Source organism: Engystomops pustulosus, chromosome 7 (genome assembly GCF_040894005.1).
Source record: "Engystomops pustulosus chromosome 7, aEngPut4.maternal, whole genome shotgun sequence".
Taxonomy (NCBI): Eukaryota; Metazoa; Chordata; class Amphibia; order Anura; family Leptodactylidae; genus Engystomops; species Engystomops pustulosus.
In genome coordinates, this window is record NC_092417.1 from 11,219,102 (window position 1) to 11,244,142 (window position 25,041).

A 25,041-nucleotide genomic window follows, 5' to 3' on the forward strand; every position below is an offset into this window, starting at 1 on the left:
TCACACACGGCTGGCTTGGATACACGGGCTCAGGGGTCTGTATCACACGCGGCTGGCTTGGATACACATGCTCAGGGGTCTGTATCACACGCGGCTGGCTTGGATACACGGGTAGGATGATATGATGACTTGTATAATGGTCTTGTCCCTTGTCTCCTCCATGCTACACGGTCGTCTCTCTCTGTAGTAGGGCCTCCATATTATCCTGCGCTCTCTCACGTTCCTCCGCTCCTGCGGTCTCATCGTTGTCTCGTGCAGTCTCTTTATCCGTCTTTTCTCTCCTGTTTTTAACATTATTTTTCCCTGAGAGCAAAGAAAGAAGAGTTTTATGTCACCATTGAAAGAAAACTATTGTGTTCCTAAAGTAGACGTCCAGTGGTAGCGAGACTCCTCCCCGCTCCCCCACCGGACTGTACAGCGCCCCCTGCCCCTCATTACTACACACATCACTTACACTTTCACATTGTTTCCCCATAATTGGACAATTTTTGGTTGTTGAGGTTGAGTTTCTTGAGCCAAAACCAGGAGTGGATGTTGTGTGATACTTCTCCTCTATGTTCTTCTCTTAGTTTCAGCTTCTCAAAACTGGAACCTTATCATCCTTGACACTTTGATACGTGGAGTAGCTCAACCCCAACTCTGCTTTACCTTCTGGTTATGGACACAGATATAAAAAGTCTGCCACAAAATAGTGAGAAGGTAGCTCCTTGCCACCTGTGATTGGGTTACCAGGAATCTTCAAGAATTTCCATTGTGTCGAGAGGAAAGTCCTAACCAGCAGGAAAGTGATGGACCTGGAGTGGTGGGGTATGGTTAGACTTACATTTTCATTATCTTTGGACTCCTTGGTTTTTTTTTTTAAATCTTTGTGTTTTCCTATGTAGCAGAGGAACTTTTAAGGCTGCTCAGGATTCCGGGTATAACAACTAACTCTCCATACCTATAGCTTTACCACTATAAGAACCAAACAATCATATAAACATAACAACAGGGAGTAGGGACGGTGTTGAAATGCCGGGTTCCTCAGCCTTGATCCAATGACCTTGGGTTGCCTTTAATAGTGGAAAGTTAAATGGTGCATCCATTTAACTTTCCATGAAGCCACCAAATGGTCACCCAACTAAAGCCTGAGGGTTAACAAAATCCACCATTGACTCATCGGACACTTCTACGCGGAGAAGTAACATTAATTGTCACATTTTTGAGGACACTAAGGCTGAAAGTTCCAAGTACCGTCTTATCTGAAGATAGAATCGCCACTGATTGGTTTTCTTACCTGAGTTTCTGCTCAACAAGAAGACTAAGAACATCATGACAGTAAATGCTACCGCAAGGAAGATCCCAATAACCAAGAAGATTTTACCACTGGAGAAACAAGTGTCCTTCCCTGTAAGAAGAAAGTGCTCCACATGAGTCAATTACACAAAAATAAACTTCTGCTCGGAAATGGTTTTTTGAGGTCTTTGTAATGGAGATGGTATAATGAATGGTAACTTCTAAAGATTGCCACTTACTCCAAAGCTAGAAAGACAATCAGGAAGACAATTTTGGCAGATTATTGGAGTTCCCATCTACTGTATTCAAGGGTCTCAGTTATGAGCAAACCCAATGGTCGGGTTCGGGTGCAGATGCCTGACCCAGACATATTGTAACATTTTTGGATGAACTCCTTTTGGCCAGTCAAAGCCATGGTTATTTGGGCTATAGGGGTCTCAATTTGCCAGATTGATTGTTCGACTAATGTCCAATTAGGCAGCCAAATCCGAATGCCGTATTCAAACCTGACCATCGGGGAACTCTGGCTGTGGTCATTGACATGGGGCCAAAAATGAAAGCAAAATGGACTGATCTCCGTTAAAGCAAATCCAACATGTTCAGTTCTGACCCCTTACTCCTTGTAATATATCACTTTACCCCAAAATATATCACTCTTACTCCAAAGCTAGAAAGACAATCAAGAAGTCATCTTGGAAGGTTTTTGGAGTTCCCATCTACTGTATTCAAGGGTCTCAGTGATGAGCAAACGTGATGGTCGGGTTCGGGTGCGGACGCCTCACCCTGACCCAGACATATTGTTGCATTTTTGGTTTAACTCCTTTTGGCCAGTCAAAACCATGGTTATTTGGGCTATAGGGGTCTCAATTTGCTGGATTGGCAGTTCGACTAATGTCCAATCAGGCTGCCAAACCTGAATGCTGAACACGAACCCGACCATCGGGTCTGCACATCTCTAGTCTCAGGTTATATGGTTATTGCTATACATATTAACATAAAGCTTTCCTTGTAAGTCACCCTTTGACCTCATCTCGTGAATATGAGTAGCATGGTGCCACCTTGGGTTAACACATAAATAATTTTAGACAAGAAATGTATAAATGCCACAGTATGTTGGATTTGATAACCCTCTAATCCCATTATTGGACCCTGTATGTTCTTTCCACCAATCCCTGTCTATGACCACCATCTTGGCTTATTGGCCACATAAACTACCGTGAGATCCTTGTGCTCATGGAATTAGAGGAAAGAGTAATATTTAAGCACCAATGTTTGTACGTAATGACTCATGGTTCATCTCAAAGACTACTTACCCAGTTTATCAAAGCAATGGGACCATGGTACAATGGTTGTGTTCTCTTGGCTGACCAGGTTCGTGACTGAACATGTGAAGGAAACCTTCTTATCATTTGGGGTGAGAAGAGCCTTCAGATGGTGACTGTCATTGTGTAATACGTAGGTTCTATTTAGAGGACCGCCTTGTCCAGTGTCTGTCGTCCAGCTGTAGGACACGTTGCTTCCTGTGGAAGTATTGCAGGCCAAAAACACAGAACAAACCGCGTTTCCTCCGGACGTGTACACCTGGACCTCCGGCTTCACCACCAATTCTACGACAAAATAAATGGATTTTAAAGCGGATATCAATATACAAAAACGTAAGTTCTTCTAACTTGACCACTTACCATATACTGTGAGGTGAAACTGATGAAGCCTCATGTGACCATTGGTGTCCACCATCTGACAGGTGAATATTCCATTGTCCTTCAGGGTTACATTTAGGATAACCAAAGTAAAGTTCTTAAGAATCTGGACTCTACCATAAAAACATGAGTGATACACGGTGTCGAATGAGCCCCGGGAAAAGGAGGCCACTAAGTGATCTGTCGGGGACAAGTGTCTCCAAAACACATCCCTGGTTCTAAATTCAGGTGGTACAAGGACCGGAAGATGTACAGAGGCTCCTTTTCTTCCTACAATCTTGGTAACTTTTTCCATGGAACAAATGGCACCTGTACAAAGGAGCAAGACAACAAATTTATAGTCATCTCATTTACATCACAAATGAGAGAAGAACATAATAGAAGATAACATCTCTGCAGATGACACCATCATGACATCACTACGGACACCTCCTGTACAATGATCTCCAATAACGATAGACCTCTGGTCCCTCCGTAGGCACTGGGGCTAATTTACTAAGGGTCGTTGGACGCATTTTCGTTGGGTTTCCCGACGATTTCCATTTTGCACTGAATTTCCCCCTGGATTTTGGTGCACCCGATCAGATTTTGGCGCATCTGCGCCGGCTTTCATGCGACAGAAATAGGGGGGGCGTGGCTGTCAGATAACCCGACGGATTCGGACAAACCACAGAACCGCAAGATCAGCACTTACATGCACCGGGAAGAAGAAGGTGAACTCCGGGGACCTCGGCACAGAAGTGACGGATGCAGGAACTCGGGCACACGGACCTTAGTGAATCGTGCCGGACCCGAATCCTCATCGGGCAACGCACCGCGGGATCGTGACGGGACCGGATAAGTAAATCTGCCCCATAGAGTTTACTCCAGTCTATAGTAGAGTGTTATTTCTCTACATCAAGATTTGGTCAGAGGAGGTACTACAAGGCATAACTAACCCATAGTAGTAGTCACAGATGTCCTACACAGAAGACAAGAGGTTTCCAATCCGGTGACCATACATTACTAGAAGTAGAGGTTTCCGACCTCATGAAATTCTGTTGTTCCCTGTTTTCAGCCATCTGAGCTTACACATAGAGTATGAGGACCCCATATGACTCACCTGTTTGCAGTATGAATATCAGTATCATCAATGTCCGGTCCAGACTCATGGTCAAAGATCTTCTCCTTGTGACCAGGAGAACACATCTGAAGTGTCTTGGTTCTTGGACTTTCTGTCTTGATCTTCCAAAACTTCCACAGAAATTCCCACAGAAATCCCCTGAGATTACACAGCAGCAGGAGAAATGTGATGAAGGAAACGTCAGTCTCATGACCGTATCATAGGTCACCACTCAATAGGGGAACTCCGGCTGTGGTCATTGACATGGGGCCAAAAATGAAAGCAAAATGGACTGATCTTCGTTAAAGCAAATCCAACACATTCAGTACTGACCCCTTACTCCTTGTAATATATCACTTCACCCCACACTCATTACGCTGCATTACCAGACACAGCCACACAGACAAGAGAGGCGCTATGTCTGGCACATTATACCTCTGTAGTAGGCTGCTGCTTCTTCAGATTTTTCGGCATTCACCCATTTCCAGCATATGTACAGGAGGTTACTACCTGCACATAACAGGTTTGGCCGGCTCGGTGTGTGCAATGGTCTGACAAAGGTAATGTGAGAGGAGCCAGAAATCATTAACCCGCACATCATTTGTACAGTAGGAAGAAGGTAATGTCACCTGTTATATAAACCTAAAAAGGCCATGGAGACAGTCACCACGAAACATACGTCTGAATACAGCTCCAACACTTCCCAGGGTGACACCTACATGATGGTTCTCCTGCCGGGTGCCCTCACAGACTGTATACATAGAAAGGTAAGTAGCCGGTGTGTACATAAGAGTTTGTATGAGCTTTATGTGAGTGTAATGCTGTGTGTGCTCTTCAAAATGATGTACATATATGTAAGGATGATTGTATGTAATGTTTGTGTGTGTGTATGTAAGAGCATGTGTATTCATGTAATGTTTGTGTATGTAGTGTGTATATGTAAGAGCATGTGTATTCATGTAATGTGTGTGTATGTAGTGTGTATATGTAAGAGCATGTGTATTCATGTAATGTGTGTGTATGTAGTGTGTATATGTAAGAGCATGTGTATTCATGTAATGTGTTTGTATGTAGTGTGTATATGTAAGAGCATGTGTATTCATGTAATGTGTGTATATGAAAGGGTGTATGCTATGTCTATATGTCAGAGTGCATGTGTGTATGTAAGGTCATGTGTGTATTCAGGCTGTGTACCTCAAGTATGTAAGGGGCTATTGGTGATTATGTAGGGTAATTGTATGCCTGACTTGTGTGTGTATAGTATGTACTGCTATGTGTGTGTATGTAAGGTCATGTGTGTATTCAGACTGTACTGTGTAGACCGGTCGGAACTGACGGAGTATTTTGCTCTAGTCATAGAGACCTGAAAACTGGCTGGGACGGGGCGATTTATATGGTTTCTCCACCAGTTTCCAATATAAATCTCGACCCATGTCTCAGCTTGCATCTATACAGTATGTACAAGCCGGTTTGTTTGTCTTTATGCTATGTTTTATGTATAAGCGCCTATTTCCATCACCTATATGAGTGTACGAGTGCCTCACACAGAATCCAGACTGTAAGTAGTTAAGCAGAAGTAGTTATGTCTTCTCCGCATTGTTTCTGGGAGGGACTGGAAAAAAATTACTTTCACTTTCAAGACAGGAAGTCCCGACACAGCAAAAATCTATCATTGTATATAAAGTAACACAAGACTGAAACTATTCTAATGTCATTGGATATTTCCCAGTACAAAGCACGAATGAAGAACCACACGGCAGCCCAGGCGTGAGAAGACGCAATCTGGATGGGCTCCAATACAAAGAGGACAGTGTTACCGGGAAAAGGCATAGATACAAAGAAATCGGGATATTCCTGGCAGGATCAAGGTTCTTATAGGGATTTCCAGGGAGCATTTGACTCCTGACACCAGCACACAACATCTATGTCAATAAGGTCTAGGTCCTCTCACAGGTTCTTGGCTCTGAAGGTCTCAGCATCTGAGAGGATACAACCCTTTGTAGGGTCTCATGAGCCAGGACAATTTGGAAAAGGTCACATTTCCCATAAATGGTCCTTGGCATGGGCTGCCTCTATGGTGGGCACTCCCATGGTGGTCAGGGACATTCTTCTAGGTGTTGAGGTAATGACTAGGACAGTGAGTAGTTTTGGCATGAGCCAGTTCAATACCACCAGCGCTTGGGGCTCTAAATGGGTTTTTCGGTTAACGAAGCTTAACAGATCATAAATAAAGGGGAGTCGTTGGTTGATGGCCTACCCCTAGATATAGGTCTGACATTTGGAAACCTTGGAAGCCTCCAGGTGCTTGGATAACAACAGAATATGGATCTGGAAGTAACAGGAGATCAGTAAAGGTTCTCAGCTCCGGACCTTACTGTTACTGTTATTATTCCAGCACCTAGAGCTGAATAATGGGCGGCCCAAGTATCAGACTCCACCCATACATGAATATCCTGGAAAACCCCTTGAAGTATTTAATGCCCTCAATTTCTTCTTCTTTTGACCCTTATTTATCTTTCTGAATTTCCTTTGTCCTTCTCCACGTCTTCGGTCACACTGCTTTCTTCTCGAATCCTTACCTGCACGTTCCCGACCATGTCTTGGTAACTGTGATATATCATCGATGAATATTTTAACAAATGTTGTGGGACCTGTTTTCCTGTTGTTCTGCTGTGATGTCTAAAACGTAATAAGAAATTTTGGGGTATTTCACAACACTATGAGCAGGGGCGTAACTAGGAGATGAAGGGCCCTTTAGCAGACTTAAGAACTTAAAAATGTACAAATTACACTCATATATACACACACATTCATATTCCCATATACATAAACATACAGTTCTTCACTCATACACACACATTTACACACATCACATATACACACATATAGAGTGCCATATACAGGCATAGAGGCATATACATACATACAGAATATACACATCACATACACACACACACACATCATATACACATCACATATATGTTATATTATATATATATATATATTATTCTGTACAATGTGCAGTATAATATATATATATATATATACTGGCATACATCTACCATTCTTTAGCGTCAGGTCGATAGACGAGGCCCCCTTACACTACGGGCCCCATAGTGGCTGCGATGGCTGCTACCACTGACGTTAGGCTTCTGACAATGAGACCATCAAAATCTACCACTTTTTTCTTAGGTATTTTGGATTGAAGTCTGAAGACCCCTTTAGGCCGTGGAGATCTTGAGCTATGAAGAGGCACTGTGCCAGAGTCATCAATGATGGTGAGTTAATAATAATAAAAGATGAGTAGGGCACAGAATCCGCGCTGCAATCAGCGTTCGGCAGGCCACACGCACCCATCCCTATTCCCGGCGCTGTATAACGCGGGACCGGTGGGGGTGTGGCCGGCAGGAAGCTAAACGCAGTGCGGTTTTACTGCCCCTGTTTGTTTCCATGGGGCACAGACTGTAGAGATCTCAGCGCTGGAGCCCGGGAGGGACCGCGGAGGTAAGTACTTTTTTTTTTTTACCCGCCCCATCCCCGCCACCCAAGGGTTGTTTTATACACTCGGATAACCCCTTTAATTTAATGTAACATTTCTACTGCAGATGACATTCAGCGGTTCCAGGATAAGCTGTCTCAGTATGACATGTGCACCTTGAGGATCCTGTATGGTTACTTCCGTAATGACCTTAAACACATAGTGGAGACTGTAGACACTCATCACCTTCTGAGTGAACTCAAGTCCCGAAATTTCCCCATGGAGCAGGTGAGTTAAAGGTCTTAACTTTAAAGAAGTTAATAAAATTTTGGCTAAATATTTTACAGAATTGTCGAATAATTTGACAATTTGACATACATGAGTCTAAGTTTCCCAATCAGTATCAAACCCAAGGGCTCTCCCCAAAACCTTTAATGAAATCCTCTATGACATGACCCTCCAGTGGTTGGGATTCTCCATGAAGGTGGTTAGTTTGCCTTCAGATGAGTCTAGATAAAAGGGTAGCATTTGGGTAAGGTTGACCTTAATGGGGGTTCTCACCAGAGGATCCTATGGTAGGTCCAGGCTCTAACCCAATACTGGACCTCATAGTTTCAGCAGAAGACAACCCAATATGTAGACTACTAGGAACTACGTACTTGGGATTTATGGCAGGTGGGCCCCACAGATAATTTTTACCTGGTGAATGAAAGGAACCCTCTGTCCAGCATTGTCTCAAATTGTTAAAAAAAAAGTGGTTTGGGGCTGTAAATGGCTTATATTTAAAAAAAATAGATGATGCCATTGTGCCTAGAGGCGCAACTTGACGCCTTGAGTCTTAGGGCGTCTTTAAGGTGTCTCTTCCCTGTGAGATGAGAAATGACCACATCCCAAACTCTCTAACAGATCGTTCATCACTGAACCAGTAGAGGTTTTAGAGGTGAACATCTTCTGCTATAATTGGTGGCCTACAGTCTACTGACCAATGCCAAAGTTCAATTTATAAGCAAAAATTAGGTGAGGTAAGCTTCCAATCTCTGGGTCGCTAGTGGTGGAGAACGTCATCTCAACTGTCTAGTTCTTGTACCTATTGACATTTTTGGAGAGGGAATGTGATGTTATGAAATTTACAATTCCATATTGTTTATTTTTCAGGATTACCTCTTATTAAAGAAAAAATTGGGAGTTTCTGTATTTTCCGAATGTCTACTAGAAGACATCTTGGGCATGAGACGAGACGCTATGCTGGCACTGTGGGAGAGCCTTTATATCCTGCAGAATAATTATCAACATCCTAATCTCATTGGAGTATTGGCAGAATTTATCCAAAAAGGTACCAATAAGAGACTTATCGAGCACATGGTATTCATTGACCAGAATATCATATCGTATACTAAGGGTTGCGCATGCACTTTTGTCGGACTGTGCACCTTTTTGGGGCTAAAACAGCTTGTACAAGTATTTAACAATAAGTGTCTGTGCTGGGATTGTGGCGCATGTGACAATTTTTGTAGTGCAGCTGCCCTGGCTTCCGTGGAGCACAAATTAGGGGGTGTGCCGTCGGGAACTCTGGTGACCCTGTAAGTGTCCACAGCTCTAATACAGATCTATGTGTGTCTATGCTTATTGCCTATAAGCAAACCTTTGTGTAGTCTGAGCCCTAGATACAGTAAATGTAGGGAGCATCACAACCTGAGGTTATGGTTGTAGTCTGTAACCATGGAGACACATAGGTCTGTTCTGGAGTGATAGATATGGGGAGCCATTTGCTTAGCTATTTTTGGATTAAGATTGGAATGTCTCGTTCTAATAGTGTCAGATGACCGGTTAGTTGTATGTTTCCTGTATTGTAGGGGCAACATTATTGCCACTGATCACCTTGGATAAAGATGGACACCAGCTACACCAATTGGAAGGTGAGTAATAACTACAATTTATGAACTTTGGTAATAGTCTTAAAAAAAAGTCCTATCCCCACCTCTACCACCAACAACTCTCCATAGATGTCTCCCCACTGATTTGGCGCAAACTGGATTTTTTCCTATAGCCGCAACATTCCTATGCAATCAATGCCATGAAGTTTGGCAAATTTACTAAGGGCTTTGTGCCCTGTCGGACTTTGCATGCTGTTTTAGGTGGAAACGTCTTGCACCACAAATGGTTAGCACGCGACCCTTTTGTAGCGCAACTGCGCTGGCATCCATGAGACACAGATTGGGGGGTGGTCCGGTGCTCGGTCGGACCGAACGCTGTATTTCACTTGCAAAGTCTGTCGCATGCCCTATGTTAATGGTGCACCACAGAAAAGTTGGTGAACTCTGTCAGGCCAGTGGGGGGGAGCGAAAGATTTATGATTTATGGCGCACGTTCTTAATTAATTTGTTGCACCTAACATTATACACGGGCAGAGAACTGTTAGTGCAGTTTCCGAGGTAAAGTATGGTAAAGTTATTAAAGTTAGTAAATCTAGATGGGCAGGTCTTAAACAAGAGCAGATAGCTTAGGACCACCCATCTAACAATTTAGAATCTAATTAGGGTCTGGTGCTGAAACTGCAATGAAACCTGGAGATTAACGGAAGCTACAGAAAAAAAGTTTTGACTGTGCCACCATCTTATGGGAAGAGTTGGGGTTGGTGGAGTTGCTACACTGTAGATCACATAATTGTCAAGCCCCATCGACATGGTTGACTTTGCTTGTTGCTTTGTTGTATTTTTTGATTTCTTGATTTACATTCATGAAGCTCGATAATACAAGACTTCTGGCGGATGGTGTTTGACACATACAGCAGAGTGTCTGGTAAGACTATACAATTTAGCCCACAGGTTGCCCTCCTTTCCATGCTACCGGGCACCATCTCCTCCATCAAAAAAGGACTCCGCCTCTTTCTCACGGCGGCAAGGACAGTGATCCCTCGACACTGGAAGAGCCCTCATCCACCCACGGTTGTGGAGTGGATACAGGATCTTCGCTACATACGGAGGATGGAGGAGTTGGTGGCCGAGGACATGCCCGACCCGAGTAAGACAGCCACTGTGTGGACCCCCTGGGAGGAATTCCAGCTAACCCCAGCCTTTTTGCTTAATTAATTAGGCCCCTACTTGAATTTGTAACCTTTCAGGACCCTTGCATTGCAAACAGGCGATACGCCTGTAGTGTACAACCATAACATGACACAGAAGCCATCCCCAACCCCAGTCCCCTCCCCCTCTTCCCGCCCAGTTATTCCCTGCTCGTCTATGTCTTCTCTACCCCCTGTTCGTTCTTTTGTCTCGTTTTATAATTGGAAAGGATGGGCGGACCCCCGCAGCCAGTACTTTACGATCTCTACCTTAATATAATTTCACAGCCTGCTGCCACGTTACTGTGTAACATGATGTAATATGTATCTTAATGCTGGGGTCCTGCGAGACCACCCTTCTTGTCTTGGAAATACTGTTCGCAATTGTTACTCTATTTCATCAATAAATGTTGATTGAACATAATTACATTCATGAACCATTTTTTTACAGAAATCCACAATCGTCACAAGAAACATCTAATGGAAATTACCAAAAATTTGCAGGAACACAATGCTCCGGGATTTGTGCATCCAGGGGGAAGCTGTAGCATTTCTTCTTGCTACCTGGATCTAGTCGTTGTCTCTACTCAGGACTTCAGGAATCGTTCACAACATGAGATAATAGAAATGGGAGGGATACATGAGTATTATTTGAGAAAGGCCCATATCGGTCTGGAACATATCTCCCCCGACAGGTTGTTTCGCTGGAATCACAGATCGGATCGTATGCCACTTGCAGTGATGGTGAGCGGTGTACCCGGAGTTGGGAAGACCACCTTAATGCAAAAGTTTGTCTACGACTGGGTGACTAGGAAACATTATCAGAGATTTTCCTTTATCTTCTTCTTTAAATTTAGGGAACTAAATAAATATAATGAGGTCAGTTTGGATGAGATGATCCTCGATCAATATGATTATCTACACAGTCAACTTGACATCATCTTCAAAGATCCCGAAAAACTGCTGTTTGTCTTTGATGGTCTAGATGAAAGTGTACACAACATTGATTTTGGTTCACAAAATAAAGGGATTAAGACTAAAGAGAGAGTCAGACTTGGTGTCATCGTGGCCAGCTTGGTTGGACAAAGTCTTCTCAAAGGGTCTTCAATACTGTTGACCAGTCGACCAACCAGATTGGCTTCTGTTGATGTAAGTGTTTTTCAGAGGGTTTGCGAGATCATGGGATTCTTTCCCAAAGAAAGAGAGAGATACTTTGAACAGTTTTTCAATGACCAGAAATTGTCCGAAAAGGCATTTCAATACGTGAGAGAGAACGACGTGTTGTACACGTTCTGCTACATCCCATCGTACTGCTGGATCATCTGTAAAGTATTATGCACGTGTTTCAAGCCCCTGCCTATAAATGATGCCGGACAAATTTTATTTCTACCAAAAACAGTGACGCAACTCTTTGTGTCTTACGTGGCCCACATGCTCATGAATCATTGCAAAAACTGTCCCAAGGAGCTTCTGACTTCCATTGGGAAAATGGCCCAACATGGAGTCATGAATCACATCCTTACATTTGATAGCAAAGATATGGAAACATTTCACGTGGACAGCAGATCCCAGTTTCTATCCAGTTTTATAATGGACAGCTATCAAAGTCAAACTACGACCTACTCTTTCCTCCATCTCACCGTTCAGGAGTTCTTCTCGGCTTTACATCACTACTTGAACTTTTCCGAGATGGAATTGAAGACCTCACTAGAAAGAGCCAGATCACTTGAAGATGGTCGTGGTGAGATGTTCATACGCTTCTTGTGTGGTCTGTCTGATGGTACAACTATATCTCTTCTGAAGCGATACCTACGTGATGACAATTCCCCTGCCAAGATGGTCATTAAGTGGCTCCGTCAGGAAATCAGAGCCAAATGGAGGCCTGAAACAGATACTAAAGAGAAAATGAACCTACTGACGTATCTGTTTGAGTCCCGCAATAAAGCCCTTGTCTTTGATACGATAGGACCTAATGAAAATTTGGACTTTTCAGATTTCCATCGGACACCTGTGGACTGTACCATCTTGGCTTTTATTCTTAAATCCTGCTCAGAAACAAGTTGCCTTAACCTAGATAGATGTTTCATTCAAGGTGAAGGCTTGGAAAGATTGAGTGGAACTCTACACTCAGTTCAAGATCTCAGGTAGTTAAAAACTTTTCTTATTTTAATTTCTAATTTTAGTTTTAATTTTCTCATTTGAATTTCTAAGTGGATTTAATTTCATATACACTAAGAAATGTTATGATAAATGTCAGGTATAATGTTTCTTTACAAAATTATCTAACATTAATAAAGAGTGATTCATAGCAGGGGCACAACTACAGGGGTAGCAGCCATTGCAGCTGCTATGAGGTCCACAGTGTCAGGGGGCCCGGCCATCCAACTTGCCACACTAACAAATGGAGACAAATGATACAAATATGTATATATATGTTTTATGGGAAGGAGGGTCCCATGCAGAAGTTATAAGGGGAAAGGGGGTCCCACGCAGAGCCCTGCACAGCCTCTCACAGTTACGCCCTTTATTTGTAGGTTCATTATGAATCTTTTATGTTCACGCAACGTATCCAATTGGAATCTTTTATGATTTTTTATGGACTAATCTTTCAAAATGGTGGCTTTTAATCATCCCTTAGCTGAGTAAGGGGGATGAGTGAGGGGAAATAAAAAAAGAAATTGTGATAAAAAAAATAATTAAAATAAATTAATTTTTAATACTGCCATGTGAAACCCTACTGAAACCCTTTTTAGGCCTGTATCAAATCTATTGATAAATGTGTCAAGGCTTGAGCAATCTTGCAAGCAAGGCGCATATACGTCGCATATACTTCCCCCATAGGCCGGCATTGGGCGCGCGGTGCCGTACGGGAGCAGTACGATGCCGCACTTGTGCGCCACTGCACCGTTCCTTAGCCATGAAAAGATAGGACATGTCCTATCTTTTCTCGGTATATGGCACCGTGCGCCATTTATCCCTATGGGGAGGGGCAGGGGTGAGTAGCGTTCACCTCCTCTCCCCAGCGCCACTGTGTGCCCGTCGTGCTATGGTACGGTGGGCAACGGCAGTGTGAATGTGCCCTGAGAAAAAATGTTATGAATCTCACCGTTGCATGACATATCCATAGGTCCTTCTTACCTAGTAGGGACTAGGTGATCATATTCATGTTTCTTGGTCAGGACGTTTTTTTTTCTTCCAACTTTATTTAATCAGGGTTCATGGCTATATTCCAGTAACCAAATAGACACGTATCACATGATATGCATGGTGTTTCCAACTACTGTATATACACGAGTATGAGCCGAGACAGCCTGCCAGCCCCCTGTAGTTTATAGCCAGCCCCCTGTAGTATATAGCCTGCCAGCCCCCTGTAGTATATAGCCTGCCAGCCCCCTGTAGTATATAGCCTGCCAGCCCCCTGTAGTATATAGCCTGCCAGCCCCCTGTAGTATATAGCCAGCCCCCTGTAGTATATAGCCTGCCAGCCCCCTGTAGTATATAGCCTGCCACCCCCTGTAGTATATAGCCAGCCCCCTGTAGTATATAGCCTGCCAGCCCCCTGTAGTATATAGCCTGCCAGCCCCCTGTAGTATATAGCCTGCCACCCCCTGTAGTATATAGCCTGCCAGCCCTCTAGGTTATAGCCTGCAGCCCCTGTCCCCCAGTTTATAGCCTGCATCCCTTGCCCCCAATATAATGCCTTTAGGAAAAAAACAAACCGTGTACTCACCTTCCGATGCCCCTCTGGCAGGTCCTCTTCTATCGATCAATGCTCCGGCATCGGCTCCGTGTCATAAGGACCTGCCAGGGGGGCATCGGAAGGTGAGTACACTGTTTGTTTGTTTTCTTGACTCGGGGTAAAAGCCGAGGTGGGGTTTTCAGCACATTTTATTGTGCTGAAAAACATGGCTTATACTCGAGTATATATGGCTTGAAATGTGTTCTCAAATATAGCAAAACCTTGGGGCTGGAGTTAGTTTACTCACACACTTGTCCTCTGCGACTTCTTCCAGTGTCTGGACATGGTCTTCCTTTGACTACGCTCTGCCTGATGCTTTGCACTGTTGTCCTTGACCAATCCATGCCATCTGTCCCCCAGAGGTTTTGTGAACTTGTCACAGTGGAGTCCAGATTCAATTGGGTGTTAAGGGGTGAAAAAAATTTTTTTCCCTTTTTTAGTTTATACTGCTGGAATATATTACATTTACCACAAGCTACATTTGCCAATTTGTCATTGATTTTGTATTTTGTTACTTTAGGCTTTCTAACAATGACCTGAAAGACATCGATATGGAGTTATTATTCAGGATCCTAACTCACGACGACTCCAGGATTCAAAAACTTAGGTAAGGATCCTACATTTTCCATAAAATTCTTTACAGGTAGATACTACTGAGCTATTGTACAGATGTCCCTCAAGTCTACGACCTTGTTGTCTTCACATGGATCGTCTTGATGCAACACTTGATTTGTTTTTATATTCATTTCACAGTTTGAGAAATAACTCCTTGACATCGACATCATGTTCGTCATTGGCTTGTTCACTGAGCATAAACCAGAGCCTCACAGAACTGGATCTGTCCAAAAACAATCTCGCTGGTCCAGATTTCCATAACTTGATGAAGAGTCTTACCCTTCCAACCTGCAGGATATCACGTTTGTCGTGAGTAGTCTTTTCCCAATGACTTTTGGGAGTCACATATGTCTTGAAACCCCCAACTGTGTGGCTTTCTATTGGATCCCCCAGTTGTGATCATAGACACTGGTTATAATATGACATCTAGAGATGGGCGAATCGATTCGAACAAAGTGGAATTCGGTCCGAATTTCAGGGAAAATTTGATTAGTCACAAATACGGCGATTCCGCCGATTTGTGGGATCAAAGTCCCCCCCCTTTCTTTAGTTAAATTGGTGCGAGCACACCGTGTTACATGGGGCAACTCTGGGAAGGAGAAAGGAACACCCTCGATGACATGTGCAGACCTCTAAGCCTATCAGCAACCGGTAGGCTTATGTGATGTGACACAGACTATAAAAAGAGGCAGCCATTTTCTAATCTCACCACTTCACACTGCATGTGCTGCCCGTAGCGTCCAGCTGCTTCTACTGTACTGTGATGTAGCGATTTCTGCTTCAATCCCAGGGTGTGCGTTTTGGGGGATCTGTATACCCCAAATTGCAGTTCTGTTTTCTTGCTGAAGTGAATAGGAAGAAATCTGTATAAAATCCACATAGTTTCTGTAGTAATTTCTACTCCAATCCCAGGATGTCCGTTTTGGGATTTCAATATTTTTTGTTGCTGAAGTTGATAGCAAGAGATACATGTCAAATCCACATAGTTTCTGGAGTGATTTTTGCTCCAATTACAGGGTGTCTATTTTGGGGGATCTGTATATTCCAATTTTTTTTTGGCAAAGACATAATATTTTCAGGGAGATTATCATGAATGATGCATGTGGCGTCTCTAATTTTCAAATTTAAATTAAAACTTTCAAACTTCAAATTCATTTCAGACTTCAAACTCTGTCATTGTGCCACACTGTGGCCTACCGTGTTTCTGCCACCTCCAGAATTTGTCATTGTGCCACTCTCTGACCTCGTGCTGCTGTCCACCTCCGCACTCTATCATTGTGCCACACTGTGGCCTACTAAGTTGCTGCCACATCCAGAACTTCTCATTGTATCACTCTCTGACCTCCTGCTGCTGCCACCTCTACGCTCTATCATTGTGCCACACTGTTGCTTACCATGTTGCTGCTGCCTCCACCTCCATGTGATTGTGCCATTCTGTGGCCTATCATGTGGTTGCCACCTAAAGAATTTGTCATTGTGCCACCTTCTGACCTCATGCTGCTGCTGTCATCTCCACACTTTGTCATTGTGACACTCTGTGGGCTCCTGCTGCTGCCGCCACCTCCACGCTCTATCATTGTGCCATTCTGTGGCCTAATATGTTGCTGCCACCTAAACAATTTGTCATCATGCCACTTTCTGACCTCATGCTGCTGCTGCCATCTCCAGACTTTGTCATTGTGCCACTCTGCGGCCTACTCATGCTGCTGCCAACTGACCCCTGTCTCCCTGGAACACCCTGTGATTTCCATAATGCTGTTTTCACCCTCCACCACTCTATGATGTTGCCACTATGTTTAGTTTTCCCCTTCATTTCATGGGTCAAAAGGAATGAAAAGCTTCAAGAGCTGGAGTGGATACAGATCAGAACACAGGGGACATGCAAGTATACAATTTACTGGTCATCTCTGTTCTGGATCAATTCCTGTTTTGTTTTGGCTTTAGCAATACTGATGATGGATTATTAACCGATTGAAAGAGGACACTGACAGGTGAAAAGAGGAGCAAAATGATCAGTGACGTCAATACAGAATTACTGCCGACACCCTCTCCACTCTTTAGGGGGGTTTCTACATGTATCCGCGTTTAACAGAACAGGTTCTGTCGTAATCTATGGAATCATCTGATATCAGTGTAAAAAGAGTGCACTCTGTGATGTTATAGTGGGATCTTGGCCCTCAGCTCAGTCCTTTCGAGCTGGATCAGACATTACCTTGTCAGGCTGCGTTCCTGCTTCGCTTATTTGGGGAAGTTGCCCTATGTAAGTGCACATGGAAGCGAAGAGTGTTTCCATCTCTTTTTTTTGATGGCCTTACCCTTAGGATACTATTGGCCAGTGCATCGATTCACGGTTTACTACAACCACAGGTCGATTGCTACATTGTGGATGGGACCAGAAGTCAATATCTCCCTCCAATGTCACTGCAGTCTCAGGTCCCATTGAGATAGTGAAGGCTACAAAGTCAATTTGACATCCCCCTCTAATTCTATGCACACTATTGTGTTAACCCTACCATTTACTGTCAAGGTCTACAGATTGTCTTTTGTCTCATCCGGGCAAATAGTTTATGCTTCTTTTGGACAATCCTGACATTTTACATGTTTTTAATAGTCTCCAACAGATAAAACTGACGGACGACCACGCTCCACATCTGATCTCACTGAGCCACACCCCAATCCTCACACATCTTGATTTGAGCAGGAATTTTCTCAGCGATGGCAGCGCCAGATATATTCAGGATCTAATATTGGGTTCACCAAACCTGGAAGAGATTAGGTAAGTCCATCATAGGGAGTCAGGAGAGTTCAGAGGCTACTGTAGATTTCAGACAGTTTCTTACCGCAGGTTACAGTACATCTCCATCCGGCCATGTCTTGTTCCTTGCTCCACCATGGCCACTTTTCGTGGAAGTTGGACCCTTGGCACAAAAGGGCAAACATTTTAGACTTTCTCACGTTGAATGCTATGAAAGTGGCCTTAGAGGCAGGATAGAACTGGTCCAGTGTGTTTCTTCAGTTCAGTTGATCGAAAATTAGGACGGTCAATTTGACTAAGACTTGGACCAGGTTTCATTCTACCCTTCCAGTCATGCCGACCCCTCCAAGTAGCCCAGAATTCATATTTCTAAGTCTATAAAAGTCAAAAGCAGGGTCCAGCCTCAGCTTCTAGTCTGGTGTGAAGAAGTCCACCAGATCTTACATCTTGAGCTTTATCTCAAATTACTTATCTCTTCCTTTCCCTTTGTCGTAGTCTCGGACAAAACGATTTTTCTAAGGAGAAAGAAGAATTTTTTAAACAACTGGAAGCCCTTAAACCTGGATTATCTGTTGTCTTATAATGCCGACCATACAAAGAAGAAGCCGATGTCGCCCAACAATACGGAGGACCATACCAAAGGACAATGTTAAAGGGGTTGTCCGGAATTAATAATAATATATGTTATATAGGCATAAGAATGTCAGGTGTAATACCACATGTGACCTGTGAAAAGGTGAGGCACTGTCAGACACAAGTCAGTGTATAGCTTCAATAAAGACTTTTATGAAACCAGAAGAAATTATGTATTCATTAAACATAAAAAAGTGTTTCTGCCCCAAAACAAAAACCCTCCAGAAGGTTCTACGGGGATGCGTCGCAGACTACTACATGCCCTATAGACACTGTACCTACACTGGAGTCACAGATCATTGGCTCCTTGTTGTATGTCTATACATTGATACTTTGTGCCTATAGTAGTTATATAAGATGTGTATAAATAATGGAATAACAGAAATAATGAAGATATGAACAGGGCCTCAATTTCAAGGGGACAAGTATTTCAAGGGGACATGACCAGAATCAAGATTACTACATAGATACATTACTGACATGTGATTAGGGCTGCATCTGCCATGAGACCAGATGAGAATCTTGCCTCAGGCGACAGATGTCTGAGACATGATAGAGGCAGCAAAATATGAGACAGTAATATGGATGAATCGGGTGGCCATTACCATCGGAATTGCCCATACGGAAAATAAATTGCTCCTATTTCTTCAAGATATAGATGCAAATGATGTACAGAGCGGCACAGATCCTGTCTATGTCGCTCTGTTGCTCCGAAGGACCCAAGCATCGTGGGATGACGTCACCCTGATGAAAGATGAAGAGAGTGCATGGTGGCGGGCAAGTGTGACTGGAGTGGAGGTGAGTAACTGCTTTATTATTTTTAAAAATAGGCAAATTACTGCATCACAAGGGGCTACATATTATATAATAAGGGGGGGGGGTGCATATTATATAAGGGGGGCTGCATATTATATAAAAAGGGAAACTGCATTTTATTTAAGGGGCTGTATATTATATAATAAGGGAGCTGTACATTATATAATAAGGGAAGCTATATATTATATAATAAGGGAGGCTGCATATTATATAAGGGGGGCTGTATATTATATAATAAGGGAAGCTATATATTATATAATAAGGGGGCTGTATATTATATAATAAGGGGGCTGTATATTATATAAGGGGAGGTTGTATGTTATGTAATAAGGGAGGCTGCATATAATATAATATGGGAGGTGAGCTGGACATGATATAGCGGGGGTTGCTTTATATAATTTAACTATGGGAAGGGCTACTTATTAAATAATCAGGATGGGCTGTATATAATATAACTTGAAGGTGAAGCATTACATCAATATATGGGGGGCTGTGTATTATTTAAATATAGGAGGAGGCTATATTTAAATGGGAGAGGGTGATTTAAATAAAATTTGGGGGTAAATCTGTATATAATTAAACATGTGGGAGAATTTGTATATAGGGGTGGGATTTTTAATTAAACTATAGGAGCTGTATATAATATAATAATGGGGGATGTATATATAATTTAATTGGGAGAGAGGAGCTTTTTATGTATTAAAAATTAGGGGAAGGTGTATATGCAGCACCTCAAGGTTCAGGTAAAAACATGGTGTCTGCAGTGGACGTGCGGTAATAGAAGGACATGGATGATGCTTTCCTTGTCTGGGTTCTGCACCCAAGTCATTTCTGCCTTATATATATATATATATGAAATTTTTTCTCTTATGTGTGTGTGTATGCATGTATGTATGTGTGTATGTATGCATGTATGTGTGTATACATGTATGTGTGTATGTATGTATTCATGTATGTGTGTATACATGTATGTGTGTATTTATGTATGCATGTATGTGTGTATGTATGTGTGTATACATGTATGTGTGTATGTATGTATGCATGTATGTGTGTATACATGTATGTGTGTATGTATGTATGTGTATGTATGTGTGAATGTATGTGTGTATGCATGTATTTGTGTGTATGTATGTATGCATGTATGTGTGTATACATGTATGTATGTGAGTATGTATGTGTGTATGCATGTATGTGTGTATGCATGTATGTGTGTATATGTGTATGTATGTGTGTATGTATGTATGTGCGTATGTATGTGTGTATGTATGCATGCATGTGTATATACATGTATGTATGTATGTGTGTATGTATGTGTGTATGCATGTATGTGTGCATGTATGTATGCATGTATGTGTGTATGCATGTATGTATGTGTGTATGCATGTGTGTATGCATGTATGTGTGTATGTATGTATGTATGTACACATACACAGAAGCCATTGTCTGCTGCTGCACAGTCATTAATATGCGCTCTGAGCTGTGATTGGTTAGTGTTCTGCCACAGGTCAGTAATATGAGCTCTGAGCTGTGATTGGTTACCATAAGCAATGAGTATAAGATGTCACATGTGATGTGTGTGTCCTAGAGTGTGTGGTGTCAGTCCCAGGGGACCAGTTTTAAGTAATGTTGTCAGCATTTTTTTTATCAGGTTTTAGATGCTTTTTAAAAATGTGTCTGTAAATTCAGTGGGCAGAACGTAAGTGGTCCGGTTTTGGGGGGGGGGGGGCAGCAAACTCTGGACCCCTGAGGAGGCCACAATCCATTTACAGTAAATTATGGATTAGTCCTACAATTATACAACTACTACACCACATCACAAACATGAGATAGGAACTCAAGGGGGAGGGGGGGTTCTGTTTGTCTGGATTCCACCGGCTATTCCACCATTAGATACAAGTTATAAGGCCCCGATAACCTTTGATTCTCTTGTATCAGGCAAAGTCCAACAACACTGAGATGCCATAAAGATTGTTCTACTTTCCAGGAACGAGGAGTCACCTGCACTGAACGAGTTGATGAAGAAGTAATAGTAACAGAGTATCAGCATGATCCAGACGTGGGCCGCCGCCTACCATGGACCCTACTCTGGGGGATCTGATCCTCGGCTGTCATCTTATCAATTCCATTATATAGAAGCCGGACAACATGTGGATGAGATGATACTATGAGTATAAGGAAAGCTTAAAACAAGACTATGATCTTTGTCTTTCCCGATACACGTGGAAGACTTGGATAGAGACGTAGATTATTAGGGCTCCTACAGTGATGGGGGGGTGTATTACTGGGGCTCAGCATCTGCACAGTGTCACATAGATGCAGTACAGCCCCAGCCAATACATGTGATATAAGAAAATACCGCCCCAAGTGCTGTTACTTATTGTAGAAGGCAATGTATAGCATAAACTTTATGACTGATATAATCTAGTGATAACCACGATCATTCTACTACTAGTCATGAAGGAGTAAAGATGGATCCCGGATCGGAGCGCGTGATACAAGACGGTCAGTGTGTGATCTATGTGTATGTACAGAGTGTCCCCATATCATCTAACGATTGTCATACTGACACCTCCATTCCACAGGGGACGTCCAGAATGTCCTACAAAAACTTTCCAACTATGAAGACTACAAGGTGAGGAGGATATACAAATATTTCAGAAAGGATTTAACCCTCATTGTGGAGTCCATGGGCCCTCATAATCTTCTCTCCAGACTGCAGGAGACTATAGATGCAAAGGTAAGAAACATTCATAGTTATTCACTGACTGCACCATATCCTGATTATTAGTAAAAAGCAAAGTACAATACTGTATGGAATAGAACGACTGTAATACTGCCCCCTATGTACAAGTATATAACTACTATAATACTGCCTCCTATGTACAGGAATATAACTACTATAATACTGCCCCCTATGTACAAGAATATAAATACTATAATACTGCCCCCTATGTACAGGAATATAACTACTATAATACTGCCCCCTATGTACAAGAATATAACTACTATAATACTGCCCCCTATGTACAGGAATATAACTACTATAATACTGCCCCCTATGTACAAGAATATAACTACTATAATACTGCCCCTATGTACAGGAATATAACTACTATAATACTGCCCACTATGTACAAGGATATAACTACTATAATACTGCCCCCTATGTACAGGAATATAACTACTATAATACTGCCCCCTATGTACAGGAATATAACTACTATAATACTGCCCCTATGTACAAGAATATAACTACTATACTACTGCCCCCTATGTACAAGAATATAACTGCTATAATACTGCCCCCTATGTACAAGAATATAACTACTATAATACTGCCCCCTATGTACAGGAATATAACTACTATAATACTGCCCCCTATGTACAAGAATATAACTACTATAATACTGCCCCCCATGTACAAGAATATAACTACTATAATACTGCCCCTATGTACAAGAATATAACTACTATAATAGTGACCCCTATGTACAGGAATATAACTACTATAATACTGCCCCTATGTACAAGAATATAACTACTATAATACTGCCCCCTATGTACAGGAATATAACTACTATAATACTGCGCCCTATGTACAAGAATATAACTACTATAATACTGCCCCCTATGTACAAGAATATAACTACTATAATACTGCCCCTATGTACAAGAATATAACTACTATAATACTGCCCCCTATGTACAAGAATATAACTACTATAATACTGCCCCCTATGTACAAGAATATAACTACTATAATACTGCCCCCTGTGTACAAGAATATAACTACTATAATACTGCCCCCTATGTACAAGAATATAACTACTATAATACTGCCCCCTATGTACAGGAATATAACTACTATAATACTGTCCCCTATGTACAGGAATATAACTTCTATAATACTGCCCCCTATGTACAAGTATATAACTACTATAATACTGCCCCCTATGTACAAGAATATAACTACTATAATACTGCCCCCTATGTACAAGAATATAACTACTATAATACTGCCCCCTATGTACAAGAATATAACTACTATAATACTGCCCCCTATGTACAAGAATATAACTACTATAATACTGCCCCCTATGTACAAGAATATAACTACTATAATACTGCCCCCTATGTACAAGAATATAACTACTATAATACTGCCCCCTATGTACAAGAATATAACTACTATAATACTTCCCCCTATGTACAGGAATATAATTACTATAATACTGCCCCCTATGTACAAGAATATAACTACTATAATACTGCCCCCTATGTACAAGAACATAACTACTATAATACTGCCCCCTATGTACAAGAATATAACTACTATAATACTGCCTCCTATGTACAAGAATATAACTACTATAATACTGCCCCCTATGTACAAGAATATAACTACTATAATACTGCCCCCTATGTACAATAATATAACTACTATAATACTGCCTCCTATGTACAAGAATATAACTACTATAATACTGCCTCCTATGTACAAGAATATAACTACTATAATACTGCCTCCTATGTACAAGAATATAACTACTATAATACTGCCTCCTATGTACAAGAATATAACTACTATAATACTGCCCCCTATGTACAAGAATATAACTACTATAATACTGCTCCCTATGTACAAGAATATAACTACTATAATACTGCCCCCTATGTACAAGAATATAACTACTATAATACTGCCCCCTATGTACAAGACTATAACTACTATAATACTGTCCCCTATGTACAAGAATATAACTACTATAATACTGCCCCTATGTACAAGAATATAACTACTATAATACTGCCCCCTATGTACAAGAATATACCTACTATAATACTGCTCCCTATGTACAAGAATATAACTACTATAATACTGCCCCCTATGTACAAGAATATAACTACTATAATACTGCCCCCTATGTACAAGAATATAACTACTATAATACTGCCCCCTATGTACAAGAATATAACTACTATAATACTGCCCCCTATGTACAAGAATATAACTACTATAATACTGCCCCCTATGTACAAGACTATAACTACTATAATACTGTCCCCTATGTACAAGAATATAACTACTATAATACTGCCCCTATGTACAAGAATATAACTACTATAATACTGCCCCCTATGTACAAGAATATAACTACTATAATACTGCTCCCTATGTACAAGAATATAACTACTATAATACTGCCCCCTATGTAAAAGAATATAACTACTATAATACTGCCCCCTATGTACAGGAATATAACTACTATAATACTGCCCTCTATGTACAAGAATATAACTACTATAATACTGCCCCTATGTACAAGAATACACCTACTATAATACTGCGCCCTATGTACAAGAATATAACTACTATAATACTGCCCCCTATGTACAGGAATATAACTACTATAATACTGCCCCCTATGTACAGGAATATAACTACTATAATACTGCCCTCTATGTACAAGAATATAACTACTATAATACTGCCCCCTATGTACAAGAATATAACTACTATAATACTGCCCCCTATGTACAAGAATATAACTACTATAATACTGCCCCCTATGTACAGGAATATAACTACTATAATACTGCCCCCTATGTACAAGTATATAACTACTATAATACTGCCCCTATGTACAAGAATATAACTACTATAATACTGCCCCCTATGTACAGGAATATAACTATATAATACTGCCCTCTATGTACAAGAATATAACTACTATAATACTGCCCCCTATGTACAAGAATATAACTACTATAATACCGCCCCCTATGTACAAGAATATAACTATTATAATACTGCTCCCTATGTACAAGAATATAACTACTATAATACTGCCCCCTATGTACAGGAA

General features: G+C 41.7%; 2 protein-coding genes, 1 long non-coding RNA gene and 1 pseudogene across 7 annotated transcripts in view; 2 read left to right on the forward strand and 2 right to left on the reverse strand.

Annotated features, from left to right (window-relative positions):
- LOC140069236 (SLAM family member 8-like) lies at positions 1-4,694 on the reverse strand. The gene is made up of 5 exons (XM_072114696.1): positions 4,078-4,694; positions 2,958-3,284; positions 2,589-2,882; positions 1,277-1,387; positions 1-303 (listed from the first exon to the last, which is right to left on the reverse strand). Exons 1-5 carry the CDS (start codon positions 4,286-4,288, stop codon positions 164-166), a joined length of 1,083 nt encoding a protein of 360 aa, XP_071970797.1. The 5' UTR covers positions 4,289-4,694; the 3' UTR covers positions 1-163.
- Positions 4,450-18,515, forward strand: LOC140069211 (NACHT, LRR and PYD domains-containing protein 3-like). Of its 5 annotated transcripts, XM_072114651.1 has the most exons (12): positions 4,557-4,600; positions 4,687-4,844; positions 5,807-5,934; positions 7,270-7,355; positions 7,683-7,843; positions 8,711-8,888; positions 9,409-9,471; positions 11,068-12,760; positions 14,876-14,962; positions 15,109-15,279; positions 17,582-17,746; positions 18,221-18,515. In XM_072114651.1, exons 4-12 carry the CDS (start codon positions 7,322-7,324, stop codon positions 18,306-18,308), a joined length of 2,640 nt encoding a protein of 879 aa, XP_071970752.1. In that variant the 5' UTR covers positions 4,557-4,600; positions 4,687-4,844; positions 5,807-5,934; positions 7,270-7,321; the 3' UTR covers positions 18,309-18,515. The 5 variants fall into 5 exon arrangements, with proteins under 5 accessions (XP_071970751.1, XP_071970753.1, XP_071970752.1 ...); XM_072114650.1 differs by having other exon boundaries at positions 4,450-4,844; XM_072114652.1 differs by lacking the exon at positions 5,807-5,934 and having other exon boundaries at positions 4,450-4,844.
- LOC140069261 (uncharacterized) overlaps positions 17,545-25,041 on the reverse strand; it is a 19,282-nt gene continuing 11,785 nt past the window's right edge. The window contains exons 2-3 of the long non-coding RNA XR_011848766.1: positions 17,811-18,240; positions 17,545-17,732 (exon numbers count right to left, since the gene is read on the reverse strand). This is a non-coding gene — a long non-coding RNA (uncharacterized lncRNA). The remainder of the gene's footprint in view (positions 17,733-17,810; positions 18,241-25,041) is intronic.
- The window catches only part of LOC140068808 (NACHT, LRR and PYD domains-containing protein 12-like), a 14,778-nt pseudogene continuing 11,379 nt past the window's right edge, over positions 21,643-25,041 (forward strand).

Excerpts from the sequence above, each read along its gene's own strand:
- LOC140069236 (XM_072114696.1), bottom strand. The coding sequence starts at position 4,288 with ATGAGACTGACGTTTCCTTCATCACATTTCTCCTGCTGCTGTGTAATC. Across the intron at positions 3,285-4,077 it reads GATATTCATACTGCAAACAG|GTGCCATTTGTTCCATGGAA; the intron begins GTGAGTCATATG and ends TCCTTTGTACAG. Across the intron at positions 304-1,276 it reads CTTGTTGAGCAGAAACTCAG|GGAAAAATAATGTTAAAAAC; the intron begins GTAAGAAAACCA and ends CTTTGCTCTCAG.
- LOC140069211 (XM_072114650.1), top strand. The coding sequence starts at position 7,322 with ATGAAGAGGCACTGTGCCAGAGTCATCAATGATG. Across the intron at positions 8,889-9,408 it reads GGCAGAATTTATCCAAAAAG|GGGCAACATTATTGCCACTG; the intron begins GTACCAATAAGA and ends CCTGTATTGTAG. Across the intron at positions 12,761-14,875 it reads CACTCAGTTCAAGATCTCAG|GCTTTCTAACAATGACCTGA; the intron begins GTAGTTAAAAAC and ends TTGTTACTTTAG.